At 42.1% G+C, this 21,761-nt stretch overlaps 1 protein-coding gene across 1 annotated transcript in view; it reads right to left on the bottom strand.

Annotated features, from left to right (window-relative positions):
* The window catches only part of MYO15A (myosin XVA), a 761,224-nt gene that overhangs the window by 131,214 nt on the left and 608,249 nt on the right, over window positions 1-21,761 (bottom strand). Inside the window, exons 58-60 of the mRNA XM_069212299.1 lie at window positions 15,660-15,733; window positions 3,488-3,570; window positions 1,984-2,114 (exon numbers count right to left, since the gene is read on the bottom strand). Coding sequence (XP_069068400.1) covers window positions 1,984-2,114; window positions 3,488-3,570; window positions 15,660-15,733 — 288 coding nt within the window. The remainder of the gene's footprint in view (window positions 1-1,983; window positions 2,115-3,487; window positions 3,571-15,659; window positions 15,734-21,761) is intronic.

The raw sequence follows: 21,761 nt of genomic DNA, 5'->3' as shown, positions 1-21,761 counted from the left end.
CTGGTTTTGTGCGAGCAAATTCAAAACCTAACCATAACGTCCCTGTAACCTTTGGTCTATTAAGTGAATTTTTAATTTTTTTTAAATTCTATGTCCTAACTATAATGTCACTGTAACCTTTGTTTTTTCAGTGAATTTCAATGGGTTTTTTAATGTAAAATAATTTCATTATTATACGTTAAATCAACCACAGCCGCACACGGCCATTGGCTATGCACAGTAGATGTTGACTGCAGAGCCTGCCCTGTGGCCAGGCCTTGCAGCCAACCCCTATAACCACCCAACTCTATGCCGCAACCGGCCTACGGAAAAGCTCCTATAACCATCCAACCCTGTGCCACGTACGGCTTTCAGAGAGAGTGAGAGAGGGATAGAGTTTTTCGGGTTTGATGACTGACATACTTAGAATGAGATATTTCTGGACAACTTGAAAAGAAAAATGTTTTGTCAATTAAAAAGAGAGAGATCACCATTCAGTACGTACCTTAAATATTTCAAGTTGAAAAGAAACTAGGGCAAGGAAATGACCACAGACTCACCTAGACTGGAACCTTCAACCTTCATGTGGGAAAGTCTTAGACCTTAACCACTAGGCTAGAAGTGACTGTTTACTGTGCTTTGTCCAGACTTACCTATGATATTCAACCCACAGATTTTGATGGAAAAAATACTTCAATATTCCATTAATAGAAATGTTTAACAGTCAAAACACTTGAAAATAAACAAACACTCTGCCATGGGATACTAGCATTTTAACTTTCAACCTACTGAGTGGCAGTCCAACAGCTTCACTATTAAGCCAGAAGTGTCCCTGGTCTGTTGTTCAACAAAACGTAACTATACCATTTGAACCAAACATGTTGACAGTGTGGCACTTTGAAGTTATTGCATGGAGCGACCAAGAGACCATTCCAATAACAGTCTCTCTGATGGGCTGTTGTTGGTGCAATAAAACAACTTAAAGTCTCCTCCTGAGTGAGCGTATCGTCTTGTGGAAGCTGTTTGTTTCATTTGCATTGTCAGCAGCTGTGCCCGACACTATGGGCCACCCCCGCCAGGGAGCATGGATTGTAGCAGCTTGTTTTCTCTCTCTCTCTCTCTCTCTCTCTCTCTATATATATATATATATATATATATAAATATATATGTATTTAATTAACAGAGTCAACGATACCAACTATGTTATAATGACAGAAATAGGTAGTCCATCTAAAAATTTGTTTTTTAAACACTACTACCTTTAAGCCTGTTTGTTGAATTGTCACTGAATTTTCCAAAAAAGGAAAAAAACGTTAAAGCTCCATGAAAGGAAGGTAGACCCTGAAAGGTGGATTGTGATGCGAGTTTCAAAAGTTGCGTTTCCCATTCAGACTTCCATATAATTTTTGCTCTCTCCAGCTGTGTCCAGATTTATGCCAATCCTGGAATGATGGTGGACATATGTCCTGTTTACCCACTTTGTTCAGTGTAAATATGTTGTTTAATTTTCAAGAAAACTAAAGCTAAAATATATTGCTATCAGTACAGTTAGAATCACAAATCAGTTTAAGAAACAAAATGTAAACCTGACCTTAGAATCTGGTTGACTGAGTTATTTTAGGCTAGTTGATCATTTTGTGGTGCATGAACTGGCTCTGTCCTTTAATGGCCTACACTGAGAAAAATACTTGCTATGAGCATACCAAATTTTCGAGGGTGTTGGAGGTGTGGGGTGGGATGCACCTAGAAGGGTGGAAATACAGTTTCTCACTTTTTCATAGATTTTTGGACAAGTTTGCCTGGAACGCTCTCCCAGTTTGTAAGCACTGCTATTGAAGGCATATTACTCAGACCACTTAGAGGAATGGTAGGCAGACCCCTATTCAAACGGAAACCAGACGTCCCTTTTCTCCCCAAAAAAATTATGGCACTCATTTTGCAAACCAATAAACAAATCTATGAAAATTATACAACACTTAGGGAAAATGTTTTTGTATTGCTCACCTTGAAAATGTAAGCCGGGACTCCTGCAGATGTCTTGAAAATACCTGAAGAGATAGGGCTTGAGGACCTCAGAGCACTTGTAGTAAGCTGTCAAGATGTAAAGAAGCCTCCAACCTCGCTGACTGCTATCCCTGTAATAAACAGAACCAGAAATGTATGTTTAGTCACAGCTTTCCAGGCTGTGAATGAGTGAGCTGCATGAAAATGTGGTGAGTGCCTAGATGCACATGGGACAAGACAGTGAATGTGTGTCACTGAGCACTGCGTGTTGTCTGAGGGTTGGTATGGAGTTGTTGTGATGGTGCCACATAGAAAAGGTAAGGTTCAGAAGATGCATGGGCTATGAATGTGTGATGCTTGAGGTAGTGGGATGAAGGGTTGGTCTGTGATGCTATGGCAGTTGCAGAGAAAACAATGGACATATGCAGAAGAAATGGGGCATTACAGTTCATTTGGGAACGAGCTTCGAATCATTACATTTCTGAACTCCAGGTTAAACTCATTGTTCTCTTTTTTCTTGCACTGTTTAAAACCAAAGAACAAGCAAAACATTTTCATCCGATCCAGACTTTATCAGGGTTCTTGTAATAATACTGGATTTAGCTACACTGCCTGTTCCACCCCTTTAACTCATATGCTTTGATTAAGCAATTATGTCTATTTGTGTTTTCAATCACTATAATTCTGAATCTACATATTATAAAGCTGATTTTTGGCTCATACATATCTCTAAATGTGCATGTAAAATGATGGACAATCCACCTGTTAAGCACATCTTTCCTTGTGTGGACCGTTCAAGGCTCCCAAGTGCATCATAACCGCAGCATCCAAATATACTTCTGTGACTTGAGGTGCCTTCTCAGTTTTGTTCTGCTGAGTTGCGTGGAGGATTGCGATGGATTATGTCAGTGCTGTCTGCAGACAGTGGTCCAGAGGTACTTTTTCTGACAATGTGCACTACAGTCCACTCCATTTTTGTGGTTCTGGCAATCCAATAGTTCACATGAGCAGTCTAGAGTTAGGATTAGCTCGGAGTTCATGTTGGACTCACATAGAGCTAGATATTGCATTACTGTTTTGCAGCCTTTGGCTATTTGAGGTATCACCTATTTGTTTTGGGTATTGTCTGTGCAGGTCCTCAATACGTCTTTCCAGTGCTCATGGAAGTTGTGCACAATTCTTGCTTTCCCTGTTGAGCATGGAGAAGGATGAACCTCTCGTAAATAGGATTGATTTGTGAGTTGAAATGGGAAAACTAGGGAGAAAGTTAAAAGTTCTTCAAGTATTGTAAATTGAAGTTGCAACTTTTCATATAAGCATCTCAAAGTAATCACAGTGGCTGCTAACCAGAAGGCACAAACTAGAAACAGACATTTTCTTCATGATTTGTTAACTTGGAATTTGCCACTCCAACACCCATTGCATACACATAAGTTTTTGTCTGTGGGTACAGCAATAACAAACTTACTAAAGGCTACCAAAAGAAAAGTTAGGAAGGACTTACGTCTTAGAGCTTGTGTTATCTGTAATCTGTTTGATGATCTGGCAGTACCCTTCATCCTTCATCACCTCATTCTCACCGCAGACCTGGAACAAATGCAAGTACATGTTCAGAATTAATTAGTGCTGGTGCATTAAAGGCTGTCAGTTGAATAATGCAGCAGAGTTTATACATCCTACAATGATGCCAAGGCTTCCATTCACAAACTAATGTAAGGTCACTTCAGTAGCTATCAGAATGTGCTCAAGGGCAAATCAGTATTATTGATGAACAACAATGCTGAAAGGTTTTCATAAGTTTATGATTACCTGGCTTTTTTCAAAAGGGTTTCCAAATATAAGGATGGCACATTTCTGGTTGTATGCACCTCTTAAGCCTTACAACATCTCACTGATGCGTATTTGTACCTTATCAGAAACTGGCTGTGCAGGTTCTTTGTGGACATCAACTCCTTCCTTAGGTACCCATTGTGACTACCCTGGCATAAGATTTACAGAGTCTCTAACTTGGGGCTATCAAATAATTTGCATTCACCAGAGGAGAAAAGATGATCAATCTTTATGGTTGCTGGTCTTTATGCCCCTTCCCTTTGGGGATATAGTGGAAACAGCTTGACTGTAGAAGAACACATTTCCAAAGTTTGGTCTCAGGTTTTCTATTCCCAACAGGTACTGAATTGTTTTATCAAACGTTGGTTATCTCAAGGATCCCACTTAGATTTTGGTTTTCATTCTTGTCCAATTGTAAGACCTCCCCTAGCTGCTAAATTTTGGCTGATATAACTGAGCACTTCTTAGGTACATAAATTCCCTGGCTGTGTTATGTGAAATTGTAATTGTAAAGATTAAGTATGTGTTCCAGGCTTCCAGGGAGGCCAGAATAAATTTACAAAGGAAAGCTTTTACACTTTTATCCAGAATATCCAAGTATTTAATAAATGTGAATTAGCTTGATCCAAAGTTATCTTCCATATAGCACTCAATGCGTTCTGGAATGGTACACACTGCTAATAAGGAGTGACCTGACCAACAGCTTTATTATGAGCATGTGCATTTTAAATCTCCCTATAGTAAGCATTATCTGCAAATGAGAGAAAGCAGAAATAAATGTTCTTTAAATTCTATTTCAACAACTATTTATGTTTATTGTGCTCTTGCAGCTTAGCTGCAACAATATTTGCTCAAGGGAATTTATGTGCTATTTACATGTCAATTGTTTTATTGATGGGTGCAAATCATGTTTTATCTTTTTCAAAATGTATTAACTATGCATGATGATTTTTATTTTAAGTGAGAGAGTGAGATCTTTTCTGATTTGTGGTACTGCTTTGTAACGTGTCATGGTTTGCTATTTTATACTATGTATTTGAACTTTTTGTATATAATGCAACTGTGTATTGTGGTTTCAGGGATTCCGTGTGCAATAAAAAAGTAAGCTTGAAAACACCCCATATAAATTAAAAAAGACATAAAGCTAGGAAGAACCATGACAACACTTGTGCACATCACTGGTAAAATATATTTTGCTGACCCCTCGTTTAACATATTAAGACGTTAGAAAATAAGTTACTTACTTGTAACTGTAGTTCTCCAGTATTGGAATCTTTCATAGATTCACAGGCTTGAATCATTCCCCGTCGTCGAGATGGGAGCCCCCGGTATAAATTACACAAGTAGTGTTAAAATATATTAACAAAAAGGCCTTAGGCCTCTTCACTTTAACAGTCTATCAGAGTCATTTTAGGAAAAGGACCAAACTTGAGTATGCACCAATCAGGTGACCCCACCCTCTAGAGTCCTCCTAAGAGAAGCTCAAGCACCTCAGATTTTCCAAGCACAAGTACGTTAAAAGTGGAAGAAAGAGAAAAAGGAAAAAAGGAAGGTGAAATTGAGCCTCTCCGGGGAGGTGGGTGGGTTGAATGTGAATCTATGAAAGATTCCAATACTGGAGAACTACAGTTACAGGTAAGTAACTTATTTTCTTACTCCAGTATTGGAACTTTCATAGATTCACATGCTTGAATCAGAGTAGAGAGCAGTACTTATGCACATTGTACCATTGTAACCATATATGATACAAAACATGCGCATATATAAAACATAAGTATATACATCCATATAAATCTATATAACTATATATCAAGGAATACTTCCAAGAACATATGGTATGTGAATACTATCATTAATTATGTCCACTTTTCTCTATGTTACACTGTTCTCTTTCTTTTGTTTTCTTTTTTTTTAAAGCATAACTCAAGGATGGAGGGATGGAAAAGAGATGGCTCACCTTCACCTGAAGAGATTCCTGAGAACTGCTTGACCCACTGCTATCTCTCCCTGAGATAGAGATTCCAGGCAGTAGTGCTTTGTGAATGTATGACAGCTCTTCCATGTTGCCGCCCTACAAATGTCTTGTAGGGAAACTCCAGCGAACAGCGCTGCTGACGAAGAGACTGCCCTCGTAGAATAAGCATGTACAGATGAGGTTTACCCACTGCTTGATGGCAGAAATGAATGGCTGAGGCGATGCATCTGGAAATACTCTGCTTGGAGAGTGGTTGGCCTTTTCTAGGTGCACTGTATGCTACGAATAGCTGATTAGAGCGTTGAAAAGATTTAGTTCTGTCCAACTAGAATAGAACACATCTCTTAACGTCTAAGGAGTGTAATGCTCTCTCCACCGGAGTAGAAGGATGAGGAAAAAAGGATTTGAAGACTAAAGGCTCATTGATGTGAAAGTCTGAAGGGATCTTCGGGATGAAATGCAGATTAGTACGCAGCAGCAGTCTGTCTCGTTTAAACTGTAAGAACAGCTCTTGACTAGAGAGGGCCTGCACTTCGCTGACACTTCTGGCTGATGTGAGAACCACCAATAAAGCAACCTTCCATGAAAGGAATTTGAGAGAGGCACGATGAATCGGCTCAAACGGATGCTTCATCAGCTGTGCTAAGACAATATTTAGGTTACACGAAGGAGGTGGTGGTCTGAATGGAGGGAAAACCCTGAAAAGTCCTTTCAAAAACCTCTTGATCAGACGAGAGGAATAGAGCGAGGGTGAAGCATCCGAACGTCTGTATGCTGCTATTCCCGCCAGATGTACTTTAATGGATGAATGTGCCGGGCCTGCTTGTGCTAACTGCAATAAGTACGGCAATATTTTCTCTGGTGGTAAAGATAGTGGGTCAACCTGCCGCTGATGACACCAGACACAAAATCGTTTCCATTTGCAAGAATAAGTGTTATTAGTGCTATTCGCTCTAGCTTTGGACAAGATATCCCTACACTCCTGTGAAATATTCAGATGTGCAAACTCCCTGTCCCCAGGAGCCATGCTGACAAACGCATCGACTGCGGATCCGGGTGCCATACTTGCCCTTTGCTCATTGTTAGCAATTGTGGAAACGATTTCAGCGGAATGTGAGGCTTGATTGACAGAAGAAGAAGTTCTGCAAACCAGTGTTGACTCGGCTAATGCGGAGCTATTAATATCAGAGTGCACGGCTCTGCCTTCATCTTTGTGAGGACTCTTGGGATCAATGGAAATTGGAGGAAAGGCGTAAGCAAAGATGTCTGACCAGACTATCGAAAAAGCATTCCCCCAAGATCCCTTTTGGTGGTGCCAACTTGCGAAGTACTGGCATTTGGCATTGTCTTTGTTGGCAAACAGGTCTAATGTTGGCATTCCCCACTGGGAAAAGATGTAGTCCACTATTGAGTGGTCCAGCTCCCACTCGTGGCAGCTTGATTTTTGCCTGCTAAGTGCATCCACTGTCTTGTTCTCTATTCCCGGCAAATGCACAGCTGAGAGTGTGATGCCTTGCTGCGAGGCCCAATTCCAAATTCTCTGGGCCTCTCTGGAGAGAGTGAGAGATCTTGTGCCTCCTTGTTTGTTGAGGTAATGCATCGTAGTGGTGTTGTCTGTTCTTATTACTACGTGCGATCCTGAGATTTTCGTGAGAAAAGCCTGTAAAGCGAAGTACACTGCTCTGAGCTCTAGCCAATTGATATGCATCGCTGTCAATTGTGGTGGCCAGTTGCCACTTACTTGAAGATCCTGTAGCACAGCTCCCCAACCTTCCAGAGATGCGTCCATAGTGATGGTCCACGGAGCTGGATGATGTAGGAACGAAAGGCCTATTGATAGATGATGCCTTTGAGACCACCATATCAATGCTCTGCGTATTGCTGGGGTTATGTGTATCCGATCTTAGCCATTGACGATTTAGTTGCTCCTGTAACAGGCGCATCTTTAGTCGGCATCGAGTAACTAGAGGTATGCATGATGACATCATGCCCAACAGAGACTTGAAAAGTCTTGAAACACAGCTTCTTTTCTGTATAGAACTTGTTAGTGTCAGTAACCTTTGTTGCCTGTCTAATGTGGAACACGCCATGGTGGATTGCGTGTCCAGGTTTGCCCCTAAAAAGGTGATACTGCGTGCTGGCAGAGGTTTGGACTTCTCCCAGTTGATGGTCTGTTCCAGATTGGTTAGTAAGGAAACGCACCTTCTTGTTGATCTGCGCGCTCCTGCATAGGTATTTGCTTTTATTAGCCAATCGTCTAAATATGGAGACATTGGGTGTTTCCTCCTTCTGTGGAAGGCTGCGATTGGTGCTAGATATTTTGGTAAATATCCTGGGAGCTGATTTTAGGCCGAAGGGAAGGACACAAAATTTAAAATGGCTGCCGGCTATGGTGAATCTCAGGTATTTTCTGTGGGCAGGGTGGATGGGAATGTGGAAATATGCGTCTTTCAGGTCTATTGTAGACATGAAATCTCCCTGGTTGAGGCGCAGGAGGACATCTTGTAGGCTGATCATACGGAATGATTGCTTTTTTAAGTAGGTATTCAGTTCCCGTAAGTCGAGGATCAGCCTCCAATCTTTCCACTTTTTTCGAATGAGGAAGAACCTGGAATAAAATCCTCTTCCCTACTGTGCTCGAGGTACCTTCTCTATAGCTCCTTTGAGAAGCATTTTGTTGATCTCCTTCTTGAGTTGTTGTGGGTATCTTGAAGGAGTCCTGCAAGGAGGATTGGAGGGAGGCAGTTGGGTAAATTCTAGAGTGTGGCCCTGTTTCACTAATTGGAGGACCCACTTGTCTGATGTGATGACTTGCCATTGTTTGAGGAATAGGGATATCCTTCCGCCTAGAACGAAAGGGGGAGAGTTGGGTGTAGCCGGCGCCTCGGATGCATCAGGCTCTCCGAGCCGAGTCTTTAGCCGGGCGAGTTGAGCGTCCTCTACCGCCAGGTCTACCGTAAGCTGGTTGCGGCGGCTGCCTCTGTGGGTAGTACTGATGGTACTTTTGAGAACAGGAAGGATAGGTGGAATATCTAAACTGCTTATATCCTCCTCTATATGAAGGTTGGCTACGCCCTCTAGCTCAAAAGGAGGGCTTTCGATATTGGAGGGTCCCTAATGACGTTGCTGTGTCTGTGTCCGACTTAATGGATTGTAACGCCTCATCAATGTGTTTTCCAAATAACGCCTGGCCATCAAAAGGTAAGTCCAAAATCGTATTTTGCACCTCAGGCCGGAATGAGGTAGCCTCTAGCCAACCTTGTCTTCTAAGAACAGCTGCCCCTGCGAGCTGTCGAAATGCAGTAGTTGCTATGTCCATTGCACAGTCAATAAGTTCTGCTGACGTGCGTTGACCCTGTTGCAAAGTCTTGTTTGCGTCTGATTTTGCATCCTTCGGCAACTGGCTAATATGTGGGACAATGTCTGCCCATAGCTGCCTGTCAAACCTAGCCAATACAGCTAATGAGTTAGCAGCTCTTACCACTAGGCTAGCCATAGAGGAAAACCTCTTTCCGATGTTATCTAATCGCCTACCATCCTTGTCTGGGGGTGCAGAAACCGGGGCAGAGGGATTTTTGGACTTCATCTGTGCCGCTTGAGCCACCACTGAGTCCGGATGAGGATGTCTAGTTAGACATGCTGGTGCATCGTCCGGTGCCTTGTACTTTCTGTCTAAACGAGGCAGTACTGCTGTAACTGTAGCAGGATTGTGCATGACCTTTAGACCTTCTTTCCACAGATAGTTAACCAGAGGAATTGAGCGCACAGATTTTTGGAAAGGCTCTTTAAAGTCGAAGAGAAAACAGTCTGTTTGTTTAGATGGCATTGGCAAAGCGAAACGCTTGGCAGCTCTTTCTAGGAGATTGTGAAATCCTCTGATGTCGTCTGGTGGGGACTACACCTTTGATTGAGAAGAAGAAGGAGGAGCAGGGATGATGTATTCATCCCACTCAGAATGAGTGTGCAGGAGCACCCCTTCTTCATGATCCCCTTCTGACAGGTCTGTATCCTGAGGCAGCGTCATATCTGGAGTAGCCACGTTTGTGAGAGGTAAAGAAGCTGGTCTCTGACGTGGAGTGGTAACCCCAGAGACGGGCGATGGAGGAGGTTGCTCCCCTTGAGGAGGAAAACGCCTGCTGTAATCAGCTAACATTGCTCTGAGGTCAGACAATAAGGAGGATGGAATATATGCCGCCTGTTGGTATTGTTGTTCTTCTCCATAAAATTGAGGGTCAAAGGATTCATCATACTCATCCTCTTCTTGGTACTTCACGTTCAATTGGGATGGACTATGGGCTGCTCCGAATGGCCCCTCGTCGTCCGCATCTTCATCTCCCTCTAACAGGGGTACTGGAATAAGGGAGGTCACCTTACTAGGTGAAGTATGTTTTGGGGCCAGTTTTTCCTGAATTTTGTGGTTTTTCTCTCGTCGACGATGTCGTCGACAGCGCATACATGGCCTTCGTCGTCGGTGGTGTCGTAGACGCTGAAGCATGGAAATCTTGATGGAAGACAGCCTCACCGACGAGTCTACCATTGATGAGGTCGTCGACGACGGTAGAGCTGATACTGTCATAAGCGCCATCAACGATGATGATGTGTAGACGTTCGGTGACGATGACGTCATCGATGTAGTTCTTATCGACGGTGGGGTACTTGTCGTCGATTGCGACGACATCGGAGCTGTTGTCGACGGTGGGAATGTAGAAGTCGTTGTTTGCCTTTTTTGCAGAAGCAGAGGATGGTTTCTTGAAAGGCACAGATGGAGGGACAGAGGAGGATTTTTGATGCCTCTCTGAACTGCTAGCATGACCTCTCTACCCTTTGCTGGAAGATTTCTGATGTGAAGAAGATGGGCTGCGGCCCTTGTAAAATCCTGAAGCAGTCTTTTTGTGGGCTTTCCTTGAGTGTTGGGAGGGAGCTCTTGTGTCTTATCTCGCCCTCTTTGAGGACCTTGTAGATGTTGAAGAGTCATCACTCTCAGAGTCAGAAACTGGATTTTCCCTGTATTTTAGTTTCTACAGCCATATCAATAATCTGCCTTCCCTATCCTTTAGAGTCTTAGAGGAAAAAGTACGACAAACCTTACAGTCCTTGGCTGAATGGTCTGGATAGAGGCAGTAAATGCAATCCTGGTGAGGGTCTTCAGAATGAAGTCTTTTCTTGCCACAAGTTTTGCAATTCCTGAAAAGACCCTTCTTCTCCTTATCAGACATGTTGAAGATGATTTTCCAATCAGGTCAGATACGTTTTTCTGAGAGAAAATGTGTTGAAAAGGTGTGAAGAAAGAGCAGAGCTCTGAAGAGACTCCCTAGCACGACGTGCGGTAGAAAATCTGAGGTGCTTGAGCTTCTCTCAGGAGGACTCTAGAGGGTGGGGTCGCCTGATTGGTGGATACTCAAGTTTGGTCCTTTTCCTAAAATGACTCTGATAGACTGTTAAAGTGAAGATGCCTAGGGCCTTTTTGTTAATATATTTTAACACTACTTGTGTAATTTATGCCGGGGGCTCCCATCTCGACGACGGGGAATGATTCAAGCATGTGAATCTATGAAAGTTCCAATACTGGAGTAAAACATGGTTGTTCTACGGGCAGCATGATGTACAAACACTGTGGGCAACATGGACAGTTGCACATTGTTACATTGCACTAATGTAGACTGATGGTGTTAAACTGGACTCCCCAGTTCACTGTTGGTGATGAGTAATTGACAATAAGATGCAGAAAAATAAATGTATTTCTACAAACATCAGATTAGCCTGCAGGCACTTTCTGCTATGTTGGCAAGGGGAGAATATGGTACATAGGAAGTCAATAATCTACATTTTGACATTGATATGTACATGCTCTCACTGACCAAAGTAAAGGGGAACTGGAGAAGGAATTGGGTAGTCAATAAAATATTTCTATATGCATTTAACATGCCTACCTTTGGATCAAGGAACAATATATTTTCTTAAATCTTTAAAAAACTGACATCTTAGCTCTGGGTAAGACTCTATAAAAATCAAGGTGAAAAGCCAGGGATCAGTCTAAATCACATAAGAGAAAGTGCAAAAATCAATGCAGATCTCTTCTTAGCTCAACATTTCAATGCAGTCGTATGGGTGTCAATTTCCAGCTCTGCACACTTCAGAAAAATCTTCCTACTGGTTCTCACAAAACAGAATGGAGAGAATCAGAGCCTCAATAATGGTTGATTACTGCTAAAGTTAAAGCATAATTTGATAGGTAGTCATACACTCTGGAAACCAGAACATTTGACACATGCCTAGAAGCCACTCCACTGGCACCCAGTGGAATCAAGAATTAGGTGACAACACCTATAAGCCAGGTCTAGGCTGTCTCCTCAAACTGGAACTCCACTACATGCCATCCAGAGTTACATGCCATTTCAACTGCATCTTCAAATCTACTTCAATAACTAGTGTTGAAACTAGATTTTGGCTGAAGATCCATAGGAGTACAAGGACCAAGACTTGGGGATGATTTGAACTCCAATTTGAGGATAAACCCAAAACCATCTCTGTTTCAGGAAACTCCTAAAATCTGAGTTGTTCAGACTAGCCTTTATTGCAAACTTTCTACAAGGAGGGGACACTACTGAAGAACAACAGGGGACACTGATCCATCTTAGTATCTGGTTAGATTCTAACTATTCCTACTGCCTACCCTGCTCTCTAAAGTGAACTCAAGGTCACACTGCAGAGCTTACATTTCTTACATATAGGCTGTATAATTAGATGGATAAAATGAAGTATCTATAGGAACCCCTTGCCAAACTGTCATTTCATGCTGAAAAGGCATTCAGTGCCAAAAGGGCATTTGATTCCATACACAGGCCTTGTCCTTTTTAGGTACTGACATAATTTGGGATAGTCATGTGATCACATTGAAGAATTTGCCACAGGAGCTGATGTATCACGAAAGATAAAAATCTGTACGCAGACAACATTGTCTCGTATTAGTCAACTTTACCAGAACCATAACATCAAAACTCTCAACATTTGAAGAGTATGCTGAGGATAGGCCTGAAAACCCTATGCTGAATCACATTGAGTGGTGGGTTTAGTCTTCCACAACTCAGAGCTTACTATTGGGCATCCCAAATGCAACCAGTGAATGAATAGATTTGTGCTCCTTACAAAGAAGCTGCAGTAAAATTAGAGGTTCTGCATGAAACCAAACACACTCTATTTAAGGGGGACAAGATAAAACAAAACTTCTAATCCTCACAAAAATGGCCTTGATGGGCTGGGACAATGTGACATTCTATCAGGATGGCAAAGCAAAGTCACAACGGAAACACCACTAAGATAAGGGAACATGCTGAAAGAGGTGAGTACGCTACAGGGTTTTGCATTGTGATTGGAATCACCAAGATCAGGGTAGAGGAGGGCAATACTAAATATTATGGGCATCAAAGGAAGGAGTATGGGATATCACTCACATACATTTATAAATACCTGCAGTTCAGACATGCACTGCAAGCTGTTTGATCTGAGTTCCCTAACTACACCACACAAGAAAAACGGATTTGGCTGGGGGGAGTTGAAAAGAGGGCAGTGTCATCCATGTATAAAACCCTAATCAACAACATGCCAGACAGTTTGACAGAGGCTGCCTTATATACATTTGAGAAGATCTGAGGAGGTGGAAGGAGTTCTGTGGTCTGAGAATCGACAATACAACTAAATGCAATCCACGGCAGGAAAGGGGGGCATAATAAGCTGTAAATAAGGGATGTGCATGTGATTGATGATTTTTTGCCCACATAATCAAAAGTATGAAATGTATGCAAGATGCACCTCAGGGGTGGTGACCTGGTGTCCACTGAGATGCATGTCATGGTTGTACTTAGAGTCTCTGCCTGCCAACTATGGTTCCTTTGTATAAACTGCTCTATGTTTAATAAAAGACAGCAAAAACATTTTAAAAAAATTCTTAAATATAACAAATAGTACATATGCCCTATTCACTACCACAACACTAAATGTAGGGAAATAGTGCAGAAGTAGCTTTAAAAATCAGACACATTTTAATTAAGTCTTCTCTTTCTCAATCAATACTGAAGATATGTCAACGCTGAAGAACAGTAATGTACTGATCAGAAGAGTTACAGGAAGATTTGTGTAGAGACCGGCTTGCATAGCATTAATTTAAGAATAGCCCAGTGTGCTGTGTGGTACGCTGATGGGTGGTTTCATATATGTATTAGGCGATGAGAGGAAAAAGGCAAGCTCTGGCAAAACCTGTAGCCCCATTTTAAATCCCCAAATTTTACCCTGTATTGCTGTCTGCATAAGAATGATGCCGCTCTATTGGCAGGATTAACAACCTTGGCTGCAAACTAGGAGCTGACGTACATTGCTAAAGGTCATTTTGTCTTCAGGTGCGCAGTAAGCTTCTAATTGCTATAAACAAAGAATGTCCAGGAACCAGTTATGCTGGAATTGTATTTAAAAACAGCCATGGCCTTGGTCCAATTTACACCCTTGGTAATTCCCGAAAATGTTTACATTGCTGAATAAGAGCACCGCAAAACTTTTTTTCAACACTTTCATTACTATCTATCCAAAGCACTAGATACAACAATCCATTAGGTACACATTCAGATACCTAACATTCATGGGTTCCATCTGAAGTTAAAATAAGTAGTTCATCACCTAGATGAGAAATGGCAGTATCATCAACAGAAAGAAACACTGAATACTGCAGCCATATCACCCATTAGCAAACGACTGTTCGTAATAACAAGTGGGATTGATGATATTAAGGCTTACATAATGCTGCTTGCCTCAAGAAAACTTCATGATACTTTAAGTAAAGGTAGGTCCAGATAAACTCAAGATTGAGTTATGAGGCTGGATATCAAGTTTATTCATCTATACAGTGTCACATACATCTGCAGATGCAGCACATACTCATGTTGCAATAAACATTGCAGAATAGTAATTTAGATAACTAAAAAAGACTTTAAAAAGTTGAAAAAACCTATGTTTAGAGTGTCAGAGTTAGACACAAATAAAAGTCTTGTGCGATTTTGATATGGTTACACACAATTAAACGTTTTTGTTCTATTAGCATTTTACAAATAGAATAAGGCTTATGTTTTTGACACGGTTCTGGCAAATATTATAGCACTAATACAACAAGTCAGCATCCATCCACATACTACTATTCCAGATTTTAACTGTATGCAAAAATTAAGAAACGGTGCCAATGAAAGTGAAAGTGAATTGCAGTGAAATAAACATGAAACCTGGAAAAAGCGGGCTAACCCATGAAACGTGTCAGCTGTTTAAAGATTGTTAACTTGGGTTGGTAGAAGAATACTAAATGAATGGTTTGTTGCATTTGAAGGTTATTGAGTAGAAAACCTGACCAATGTGCACTGTGATTTAGAAGGAGCTCTGCATATATATGGGCTGAACATTTTATAAATTCATATTATCAACTCTTCTGTGAAACAAATGTTACCTCTACCACAATAATCACGATTCAGAAAACTATATGGACTAATTTGTACATCTGGAAATAAACAAGCACTTCCAGACAAGCCAACATCTTTGTAAATAGTTTACTAATAACCTGATTATCTAATAACAGTTACGTGCCTTCGGGGTATTAAATATGTTTGCAAATATTTAATCTGTAGTGTATCTGGTGTGCAGAAAATACTACCCTTTATTTCTGAACTGGTAAGAAGTTGGTTTTACCTCGCCATGCCTTTAGCTGGCCACCTCTGCTTGGTGAAACATCAAAGCAGCTCCACTGCTGTTGAGCCATAAGGCAGGTAAAAATGGGCTGTAAATACAACCCTTAGACATACATGATTTGCTTAATTGATCCATTTAATTCACTACTTACCTTCAACATGAAGCACACAGCATCAAGCTCAGTCTGACCTTTCAGCGGTTGATCCCCCATGAACCTCATGATAGCTGAAAATGAGAGATTTCCACATTTTCAGTGCAAGTCTAATTAAACCATTCACAGCAATAATGGCAGGTGGGTCATTAATTACATGATACAAGAACACCCTGGGACCCCATAAAAGCTACTCTTCCCTCTATGCAGCTACCTTAAACAGTACCAGCAGCAAAACTACACTAAAAAACAACCACCAACACTACTCAGAGAAACTATCATTTGCATTCCTCATCACATCGAAGAGAGCAATGTAACAACAGAAAAAATAATATAAGTCCTCAAGACTGAATTAATGATTGGCAAATAGGCAGGAGTACCATTTCTGGAAACTGGTCATTTCTTGTGTATCTTACATGATTCTGGTGTTAGGCTGAGAATGTCCCCTCAGGCTAAAATGCCTTGCCACCTTGCCCTAAGTAATCCAACTCCATGCAAAACTGGGATTTTACTTATCTTTGGGCCCCATCACACACAAACTCATGCATGCGGGCTGAGTCATAGGCATGAATTTCACTGCATGACCTACAGCCTAGCTCTGAGGTCAGAAAGGGTTCTCCAAAACGTGCTCTAAAGTGGACAAAAGACTACCATCTGTGTTAATTGGGACATGTACTGTGAGCGGTGGTGGCAACATAGCGCTTGTGAATCCATATTACTGGGCAGCCTTTTTACCTGATCCTACATGAGAGAGTCATGCGTACAGGCCTACACACGTGAAGTTCTGCCTGCATGTCATGTTCACAGGCTCTGCTTACAACTCTGTGAATGTCAAAAGAATGTGTATTTATGGTGAATGGTAAAAGGACTCCAACTCATTTGCAAGCGTGTGACAGCTGAAGTTAGTAGGTTCCATTTTGGATTACTCTTGGCTTGTCAAGGCACAAGATGAAGGTTGTGATATAGCCTGTCTAGACCGTGAAAGCGTTTTGCCTCTGTATTTTTCTGGAGAGTGTAGTCCTCAGCACTGAAGTGTGAAGGGATGGAGACAGGGCTGCATTTTGAAATTCTGCTGTTATCTTTTTTAGCAGGGATTGCTGATTATTCCTCCCTGTGCACTGCCATTTGCTTGATGGTGGGTAATGGGATGTGTCAGCAGATTTAGGGCCTGATTACAACTTTGGAGGAAGATGTTAATCCGTCCCAAATGTGACGGATATACCACCAGCCGTATTACAAGTCCATTATATCCTATGGAATAGTTGTTAGATGGAGATAAGTTTCTGGGCAGATCCTGGTACTTTCATCTACCCCTGGAGTGGTGCATCCAGGAACTCTGATAACAGCCAGTTGCGGAATTTCACACGTATTGTGCTCATGGTATGGGAACTCCTACTTGGAGCCGGCCTACCTGCTGGGAAAGCCATCACATTACTTAAAGACCATAGGCCTGATTTAGATTTTGGTGGACGGATATTTACTCTGTCAGAGTGATGGATTAAAGTACTCTATCACCCTGAGGGCACACCTGCCCACCAAATTTCGAGATCTCCACTTCTGGCATCAATTTGTGAAACTGCAGCTTCACAAATAATATTCTTTCTTTACAACACTTTTTGTTGATTTTAATGTTGCATATAAAAAGGAAAACAACAAAAACAACTGTGCTGCAGTAAACCCAAACCTTACAGAACCCAGCTGGAGGAGATACATGAATATATTGTGGACGAGCTAAATCACAGATGATAAAGACTCTGATATCAACAACTTACCCCATACCTTATGGTGCTTCTGCGGCACCCCCCAGATTTGTAAACACATTTTTCTGCTGCACCAGCAGAGTCCATTCCCCGCGCCCATTCAAGGAATGGTGGGGCCAATCTAGAGCACCAGTGTTGGGAAATATCCCTCTTTGCAATGATGAGGTCCAGTCCAACCAGCTGTCTGATGTGACGACTCCCCTTCTCCCCCACCAGCCCCACATGTCTACCAGGCCCAAAAGAACTAACTTCAGGTCAGGAGGGACTGTCCTGCCTACGATCTGAGAGAAGGAAGTACAGATTTCTGTCCAGTGTGTTTGGATAACCAGGCATTCCTAGACCATATGGAAGAAGGTGCCCCTGAGTGTCAGCTCCACCAGCAGCATGGTGATAGAATGCCTCACATCCTGTGTAGCTGCAAGGGACTGTAGTACACATGATGTAGGTTTTCAACTGGATGAGGTGGAGTTTCATCAATATTGCCAAACATCCTTGGGGCCATTTTCCCCTAGGACCTAGTCATCATCATTCATGGGGCCCATGTCCCCTCCAGCCTCTCCCTCAAAGTAGTCATGGGGTCAGGAATGTTATCTATTAGTGAGCGTAAGACGCAAAAGGCATTCCAGCAGGTGTGGCTCCGGGGGGGTTGATTTTGTGGAAGGTGTTCTAGGTAGTTGAGGGAGGCTTCGAGGGCATACTGCAGCTTCTAAAACGTGATAGAACTGCATCTTGTGCATAGTGTACATGTCCACAAGGTGTTGAAAAGAGCACATAGACTTGCCTGTCCAGATGTCTCCCGCAGTAGATCGGCCTATGGAGTCCCATGCCCGCAAGCAGTCCATGGCGGCTTTTTGGTTAAACCAGGACTCAACCCAAAGCAGTGTCATCACAAATTAATGTCAATGCTTTGGCATGTGACTCGAAAGAGGCCTCTAGTAACCAAGTGAGGAACGTGAACCCCATCCAAGAATTTCCATTCTTTGGCATCAGACACGAGAAGGACCTTTATGACCTGAAGAACTGCAGGTTTGTGAATCTATCTATCTATCTATCTATCTATCTATCTATCTATCTATCTATCTATCTATCTATCTATCTATCTATCTATCTATCTATCCATCTATTAATCTACATATATATGAAAAAAACCTTTCATCAAACAACTTTCTTGTGTTGCATAGTGCTCCTCAAAAGCTAGTTTCCTAAGAATAGTTTTGAAAACACTTAGGTCTAGTACTTCATACTTGAAAGCTCCCGACCTGCTGCTTTCCCCAAAAATGAATACAAGATTAATAAAAATATATTAAAAAAATTAATTCAACCATGACTACCCATTAAGGCATTTGTACTTACTAGTGAATACTAGATGATACATATAGAACGGTGTCATTATTACCTCAATAAAAACCTAGACTTTTATTGAAATCTGTAATTTAGCTTGATTATTGCAAATCATATTTGGCAAATAAAATTTAGGGGTGGCTGGCAAGCTCCTCTCTGCTGGTGGAGCTAACTGAGTTTTTGGCACTCCGCACTCCTCTTGGCCCAAACCTCTGCTAGCCCCACCAGTGGAGCGGAGCCCACCGCATGAACACTGCAGCCGAGTTATGGGCCACACAGCTCATGCAGACTGTCTGAATTCAGGCCTGGGCCATAGGCAGCGAAGGAAAGTCGCTGTGTCCGACCTCCTGTGCACCGGCTTGCCCCGTGTGCAGTGCACACGGGACATGCCGGTGCACAAGTGTCCTGAAACTGCAGCTTTAAGTGCCTACGGCCCTCTCCTGAATGCACCCGATCTCAGATGCGCTAAGCAGGGTCGGCCTGGCTAACCAGACTTGACCCTGCTTAGCGCTTCCGAGATCAGGCACATTCAGGACTCCGTGGCTCACGGAAATTTGCCTCAGTGGAATTCCACTGAGTTTTTATTCAATTCTGTGGAACTCCACATAGTGTAACTCCGTGAACTCAGCCCAGGCCTAATTAATTTATCCTGTAGAAGCACAAATTGTAAATAATAGCAAAAGTGTGTGTGAAAATGAGTTACTTACCCATAACTGCAGTTCTCCAATATTGGTATGTTTCTTAAATTCACATGCTTGGATCATTCCCAGTCGTTGAAGTGGGAGTCCCACGGAACCATTAATTATCAGTATAGAATGTCTACATAGAAATCAATGTTAAAGGACATTCACTTCAACAGCTTATTCACTCCATTAGAAAAGACCCAAGTACAGCCAATCAGGCGGCAGCACCCTTTAGAACCCTCATCAGACAGGCTCAATTTCCTCAGATTTTGCAGCACAAGTGTGCTATAAACCAATGAGAGCTAAGGAGAGCCTGTATGGGGAGGTGGGTGGACCGCATGTGAACCTATGAAAGATACCGATACTGGAGAACTGCATTACAGGTAACTCATTTTCTTCTCCAGTATTGGATCTTTTGTAGATTCACATGCTTGAATCAGAATAGTAAGCATTTACTGTACTTATAAACAGTTTATAGCATGTTCACAATTTGAGGATTGAGGGCAACATAATGTATACAGACACGCCCAACAATAATAATATAAACCTGCTACACACTTAAATACATAGAGATACAGAATGAAACACATGAAATCAACAGAGGCCCACCTTAGTGACATATATGGTGAAGCAATGCTTGTCCAATGGCTGCATCACTGCGCTGAGCCGATAGCAAACAATAATGATGTGTTAACAAATTAAAGTTCTTCCAAGTCGCAGCACAACATATTTTCACTAAAGGCACTTCTGCAAACAAAGCAGCTGATGTGGACACTGCTCTGGTTGAGGGCATCTTGGCTCTAGTAGAAAAAGGCTTATCAGCCTTTGAGTGGAAAAAACTGGACTGCAGTCTAATTCCATCGAGCAATGGTTGATTTTGTTACTGGGGCACCCTTCTGAATGTGTACATATGAGATCAACAGCTGATCTGTTTTCCTAATGAATTTTGTGTGATGTAAATTGGGGCATCGTATGATATCTAGCATATGCAGATATCTCTCTGTCGCCAATGTTGGATTCTGGAAGAAAGTTCTCAATATTAGAGGCTCATTGAGATAAAAATCCAAAGGCACCTTGAGGATAAACCTTGGACTTGTCCTGAGAATTACAGTATCATATGTATAGCGCAAGAAAGGCTCTTGAATTGTAAAAGCATGTATCTCGCTTACACTTCTGATGGATGTCAGAGCTAAGAGTAGTGCGATCTTCCAAGTGAGGAACTTGAGATCTGCTCTGTGTATGGGATCAAAAGGAGCTTTCACGAGCTGAGAAAGGACTTTGTTCAGGTGCCAGTCCAGTTGAGAAGCCCTCACTGGAGGTAAAACTCTAAACAATCCCTTTATAAATTGTTTGTTGATCCTGTTAGAGCACAAAGGGAGAGAGTGTGCTGAACGCATGTATCTGTATCTTGATATAGCAGCGAGATGCACTTTAATAGAGGCATGCACCAAACCTGACTGATCCAATTAAAGGAGATATGGAAGTATCTGCTCAGGTGATGCATGAAGAGGATGTAAATTTGATTCCGGGCACCAAATGCAGAAATGTTTCCATTTTAATCTATATGTCTTTATTGTAGCGCCCGCTCTAATCTTCGAGCAAATTTTCCTGCATTCCGGTAAGATATTTACATGTTGGAATTCACAGAATTCAGGAGCTATGTGCATACGTGGAGAGAAGTCAAGTCTGGATGAAGGACCTGGCCTAGGTTCATTTTTAAGAGCATCTGTGATAATCACAGGCAAATGTGGGTGGTTTCAATTGGAAGGAATAGTTCTGTGAACCAATGTTGCCTGGGCCAACTAGGGGTTATGAATATGATGCAACACCTTTCCACTTTGACCTTGCTGAGAACTTTTGATATCAGAGGTACCGTGGAAAAACGTATGCATAGATCCTGGGCCATCTGAAAGAAAAAGGCATTCCCCCACTACCCTGAATGTGGATATCAACTTGCAGAGAACTGGCATTTGTGGTTCTCACTTTTCGAAAGAGATGCAATGCTGGCTTGCCCCATAGAGAGAAGATCTTGCAGAGTGTGAATTGGCCCTGCTCACACTCATGGCAGGTGTTCTTCATCCTGCTTAGCGTATCTGCCAAGATGTTGCTTACTCTGGGATCTTGTTCTGCTTGAAGAGGTGTACATTGCGCTATTGTCCATATCCAGATTTCCTTCACTTCCCTGGCAAGGGGTAATGATCCGGTGCCCCCATGCTTGCTGGCATAGTGCATGCTAGTGGTATTGTCTGTGTGTACCAACACAGAGGCTCCTGTTATTCTTGATAAGAAAGCTTGAAGGCTGAGATAAATTGCTTTGA

Source organism: Pleurodeles waltl, chromosome 10 (genome assembly GCF_031143425.1).
Source record: "Pleurodeles waltl isolate 20211129_DDA chromosome 10, aPleWal1.hap1.20221129, whole genome shotgun sequence".
NCBI lineage: Eukaryota > Metazoa > Chordata > Amphibia > Caudata > Salamandridae > Pleurodeles > Pleurodeles waltl.
The sequence above is the reverse complement of the archived record's forward strand: the minus strand, read 5'-3'. Positions and strand labels throughout refer to the sequence as shown.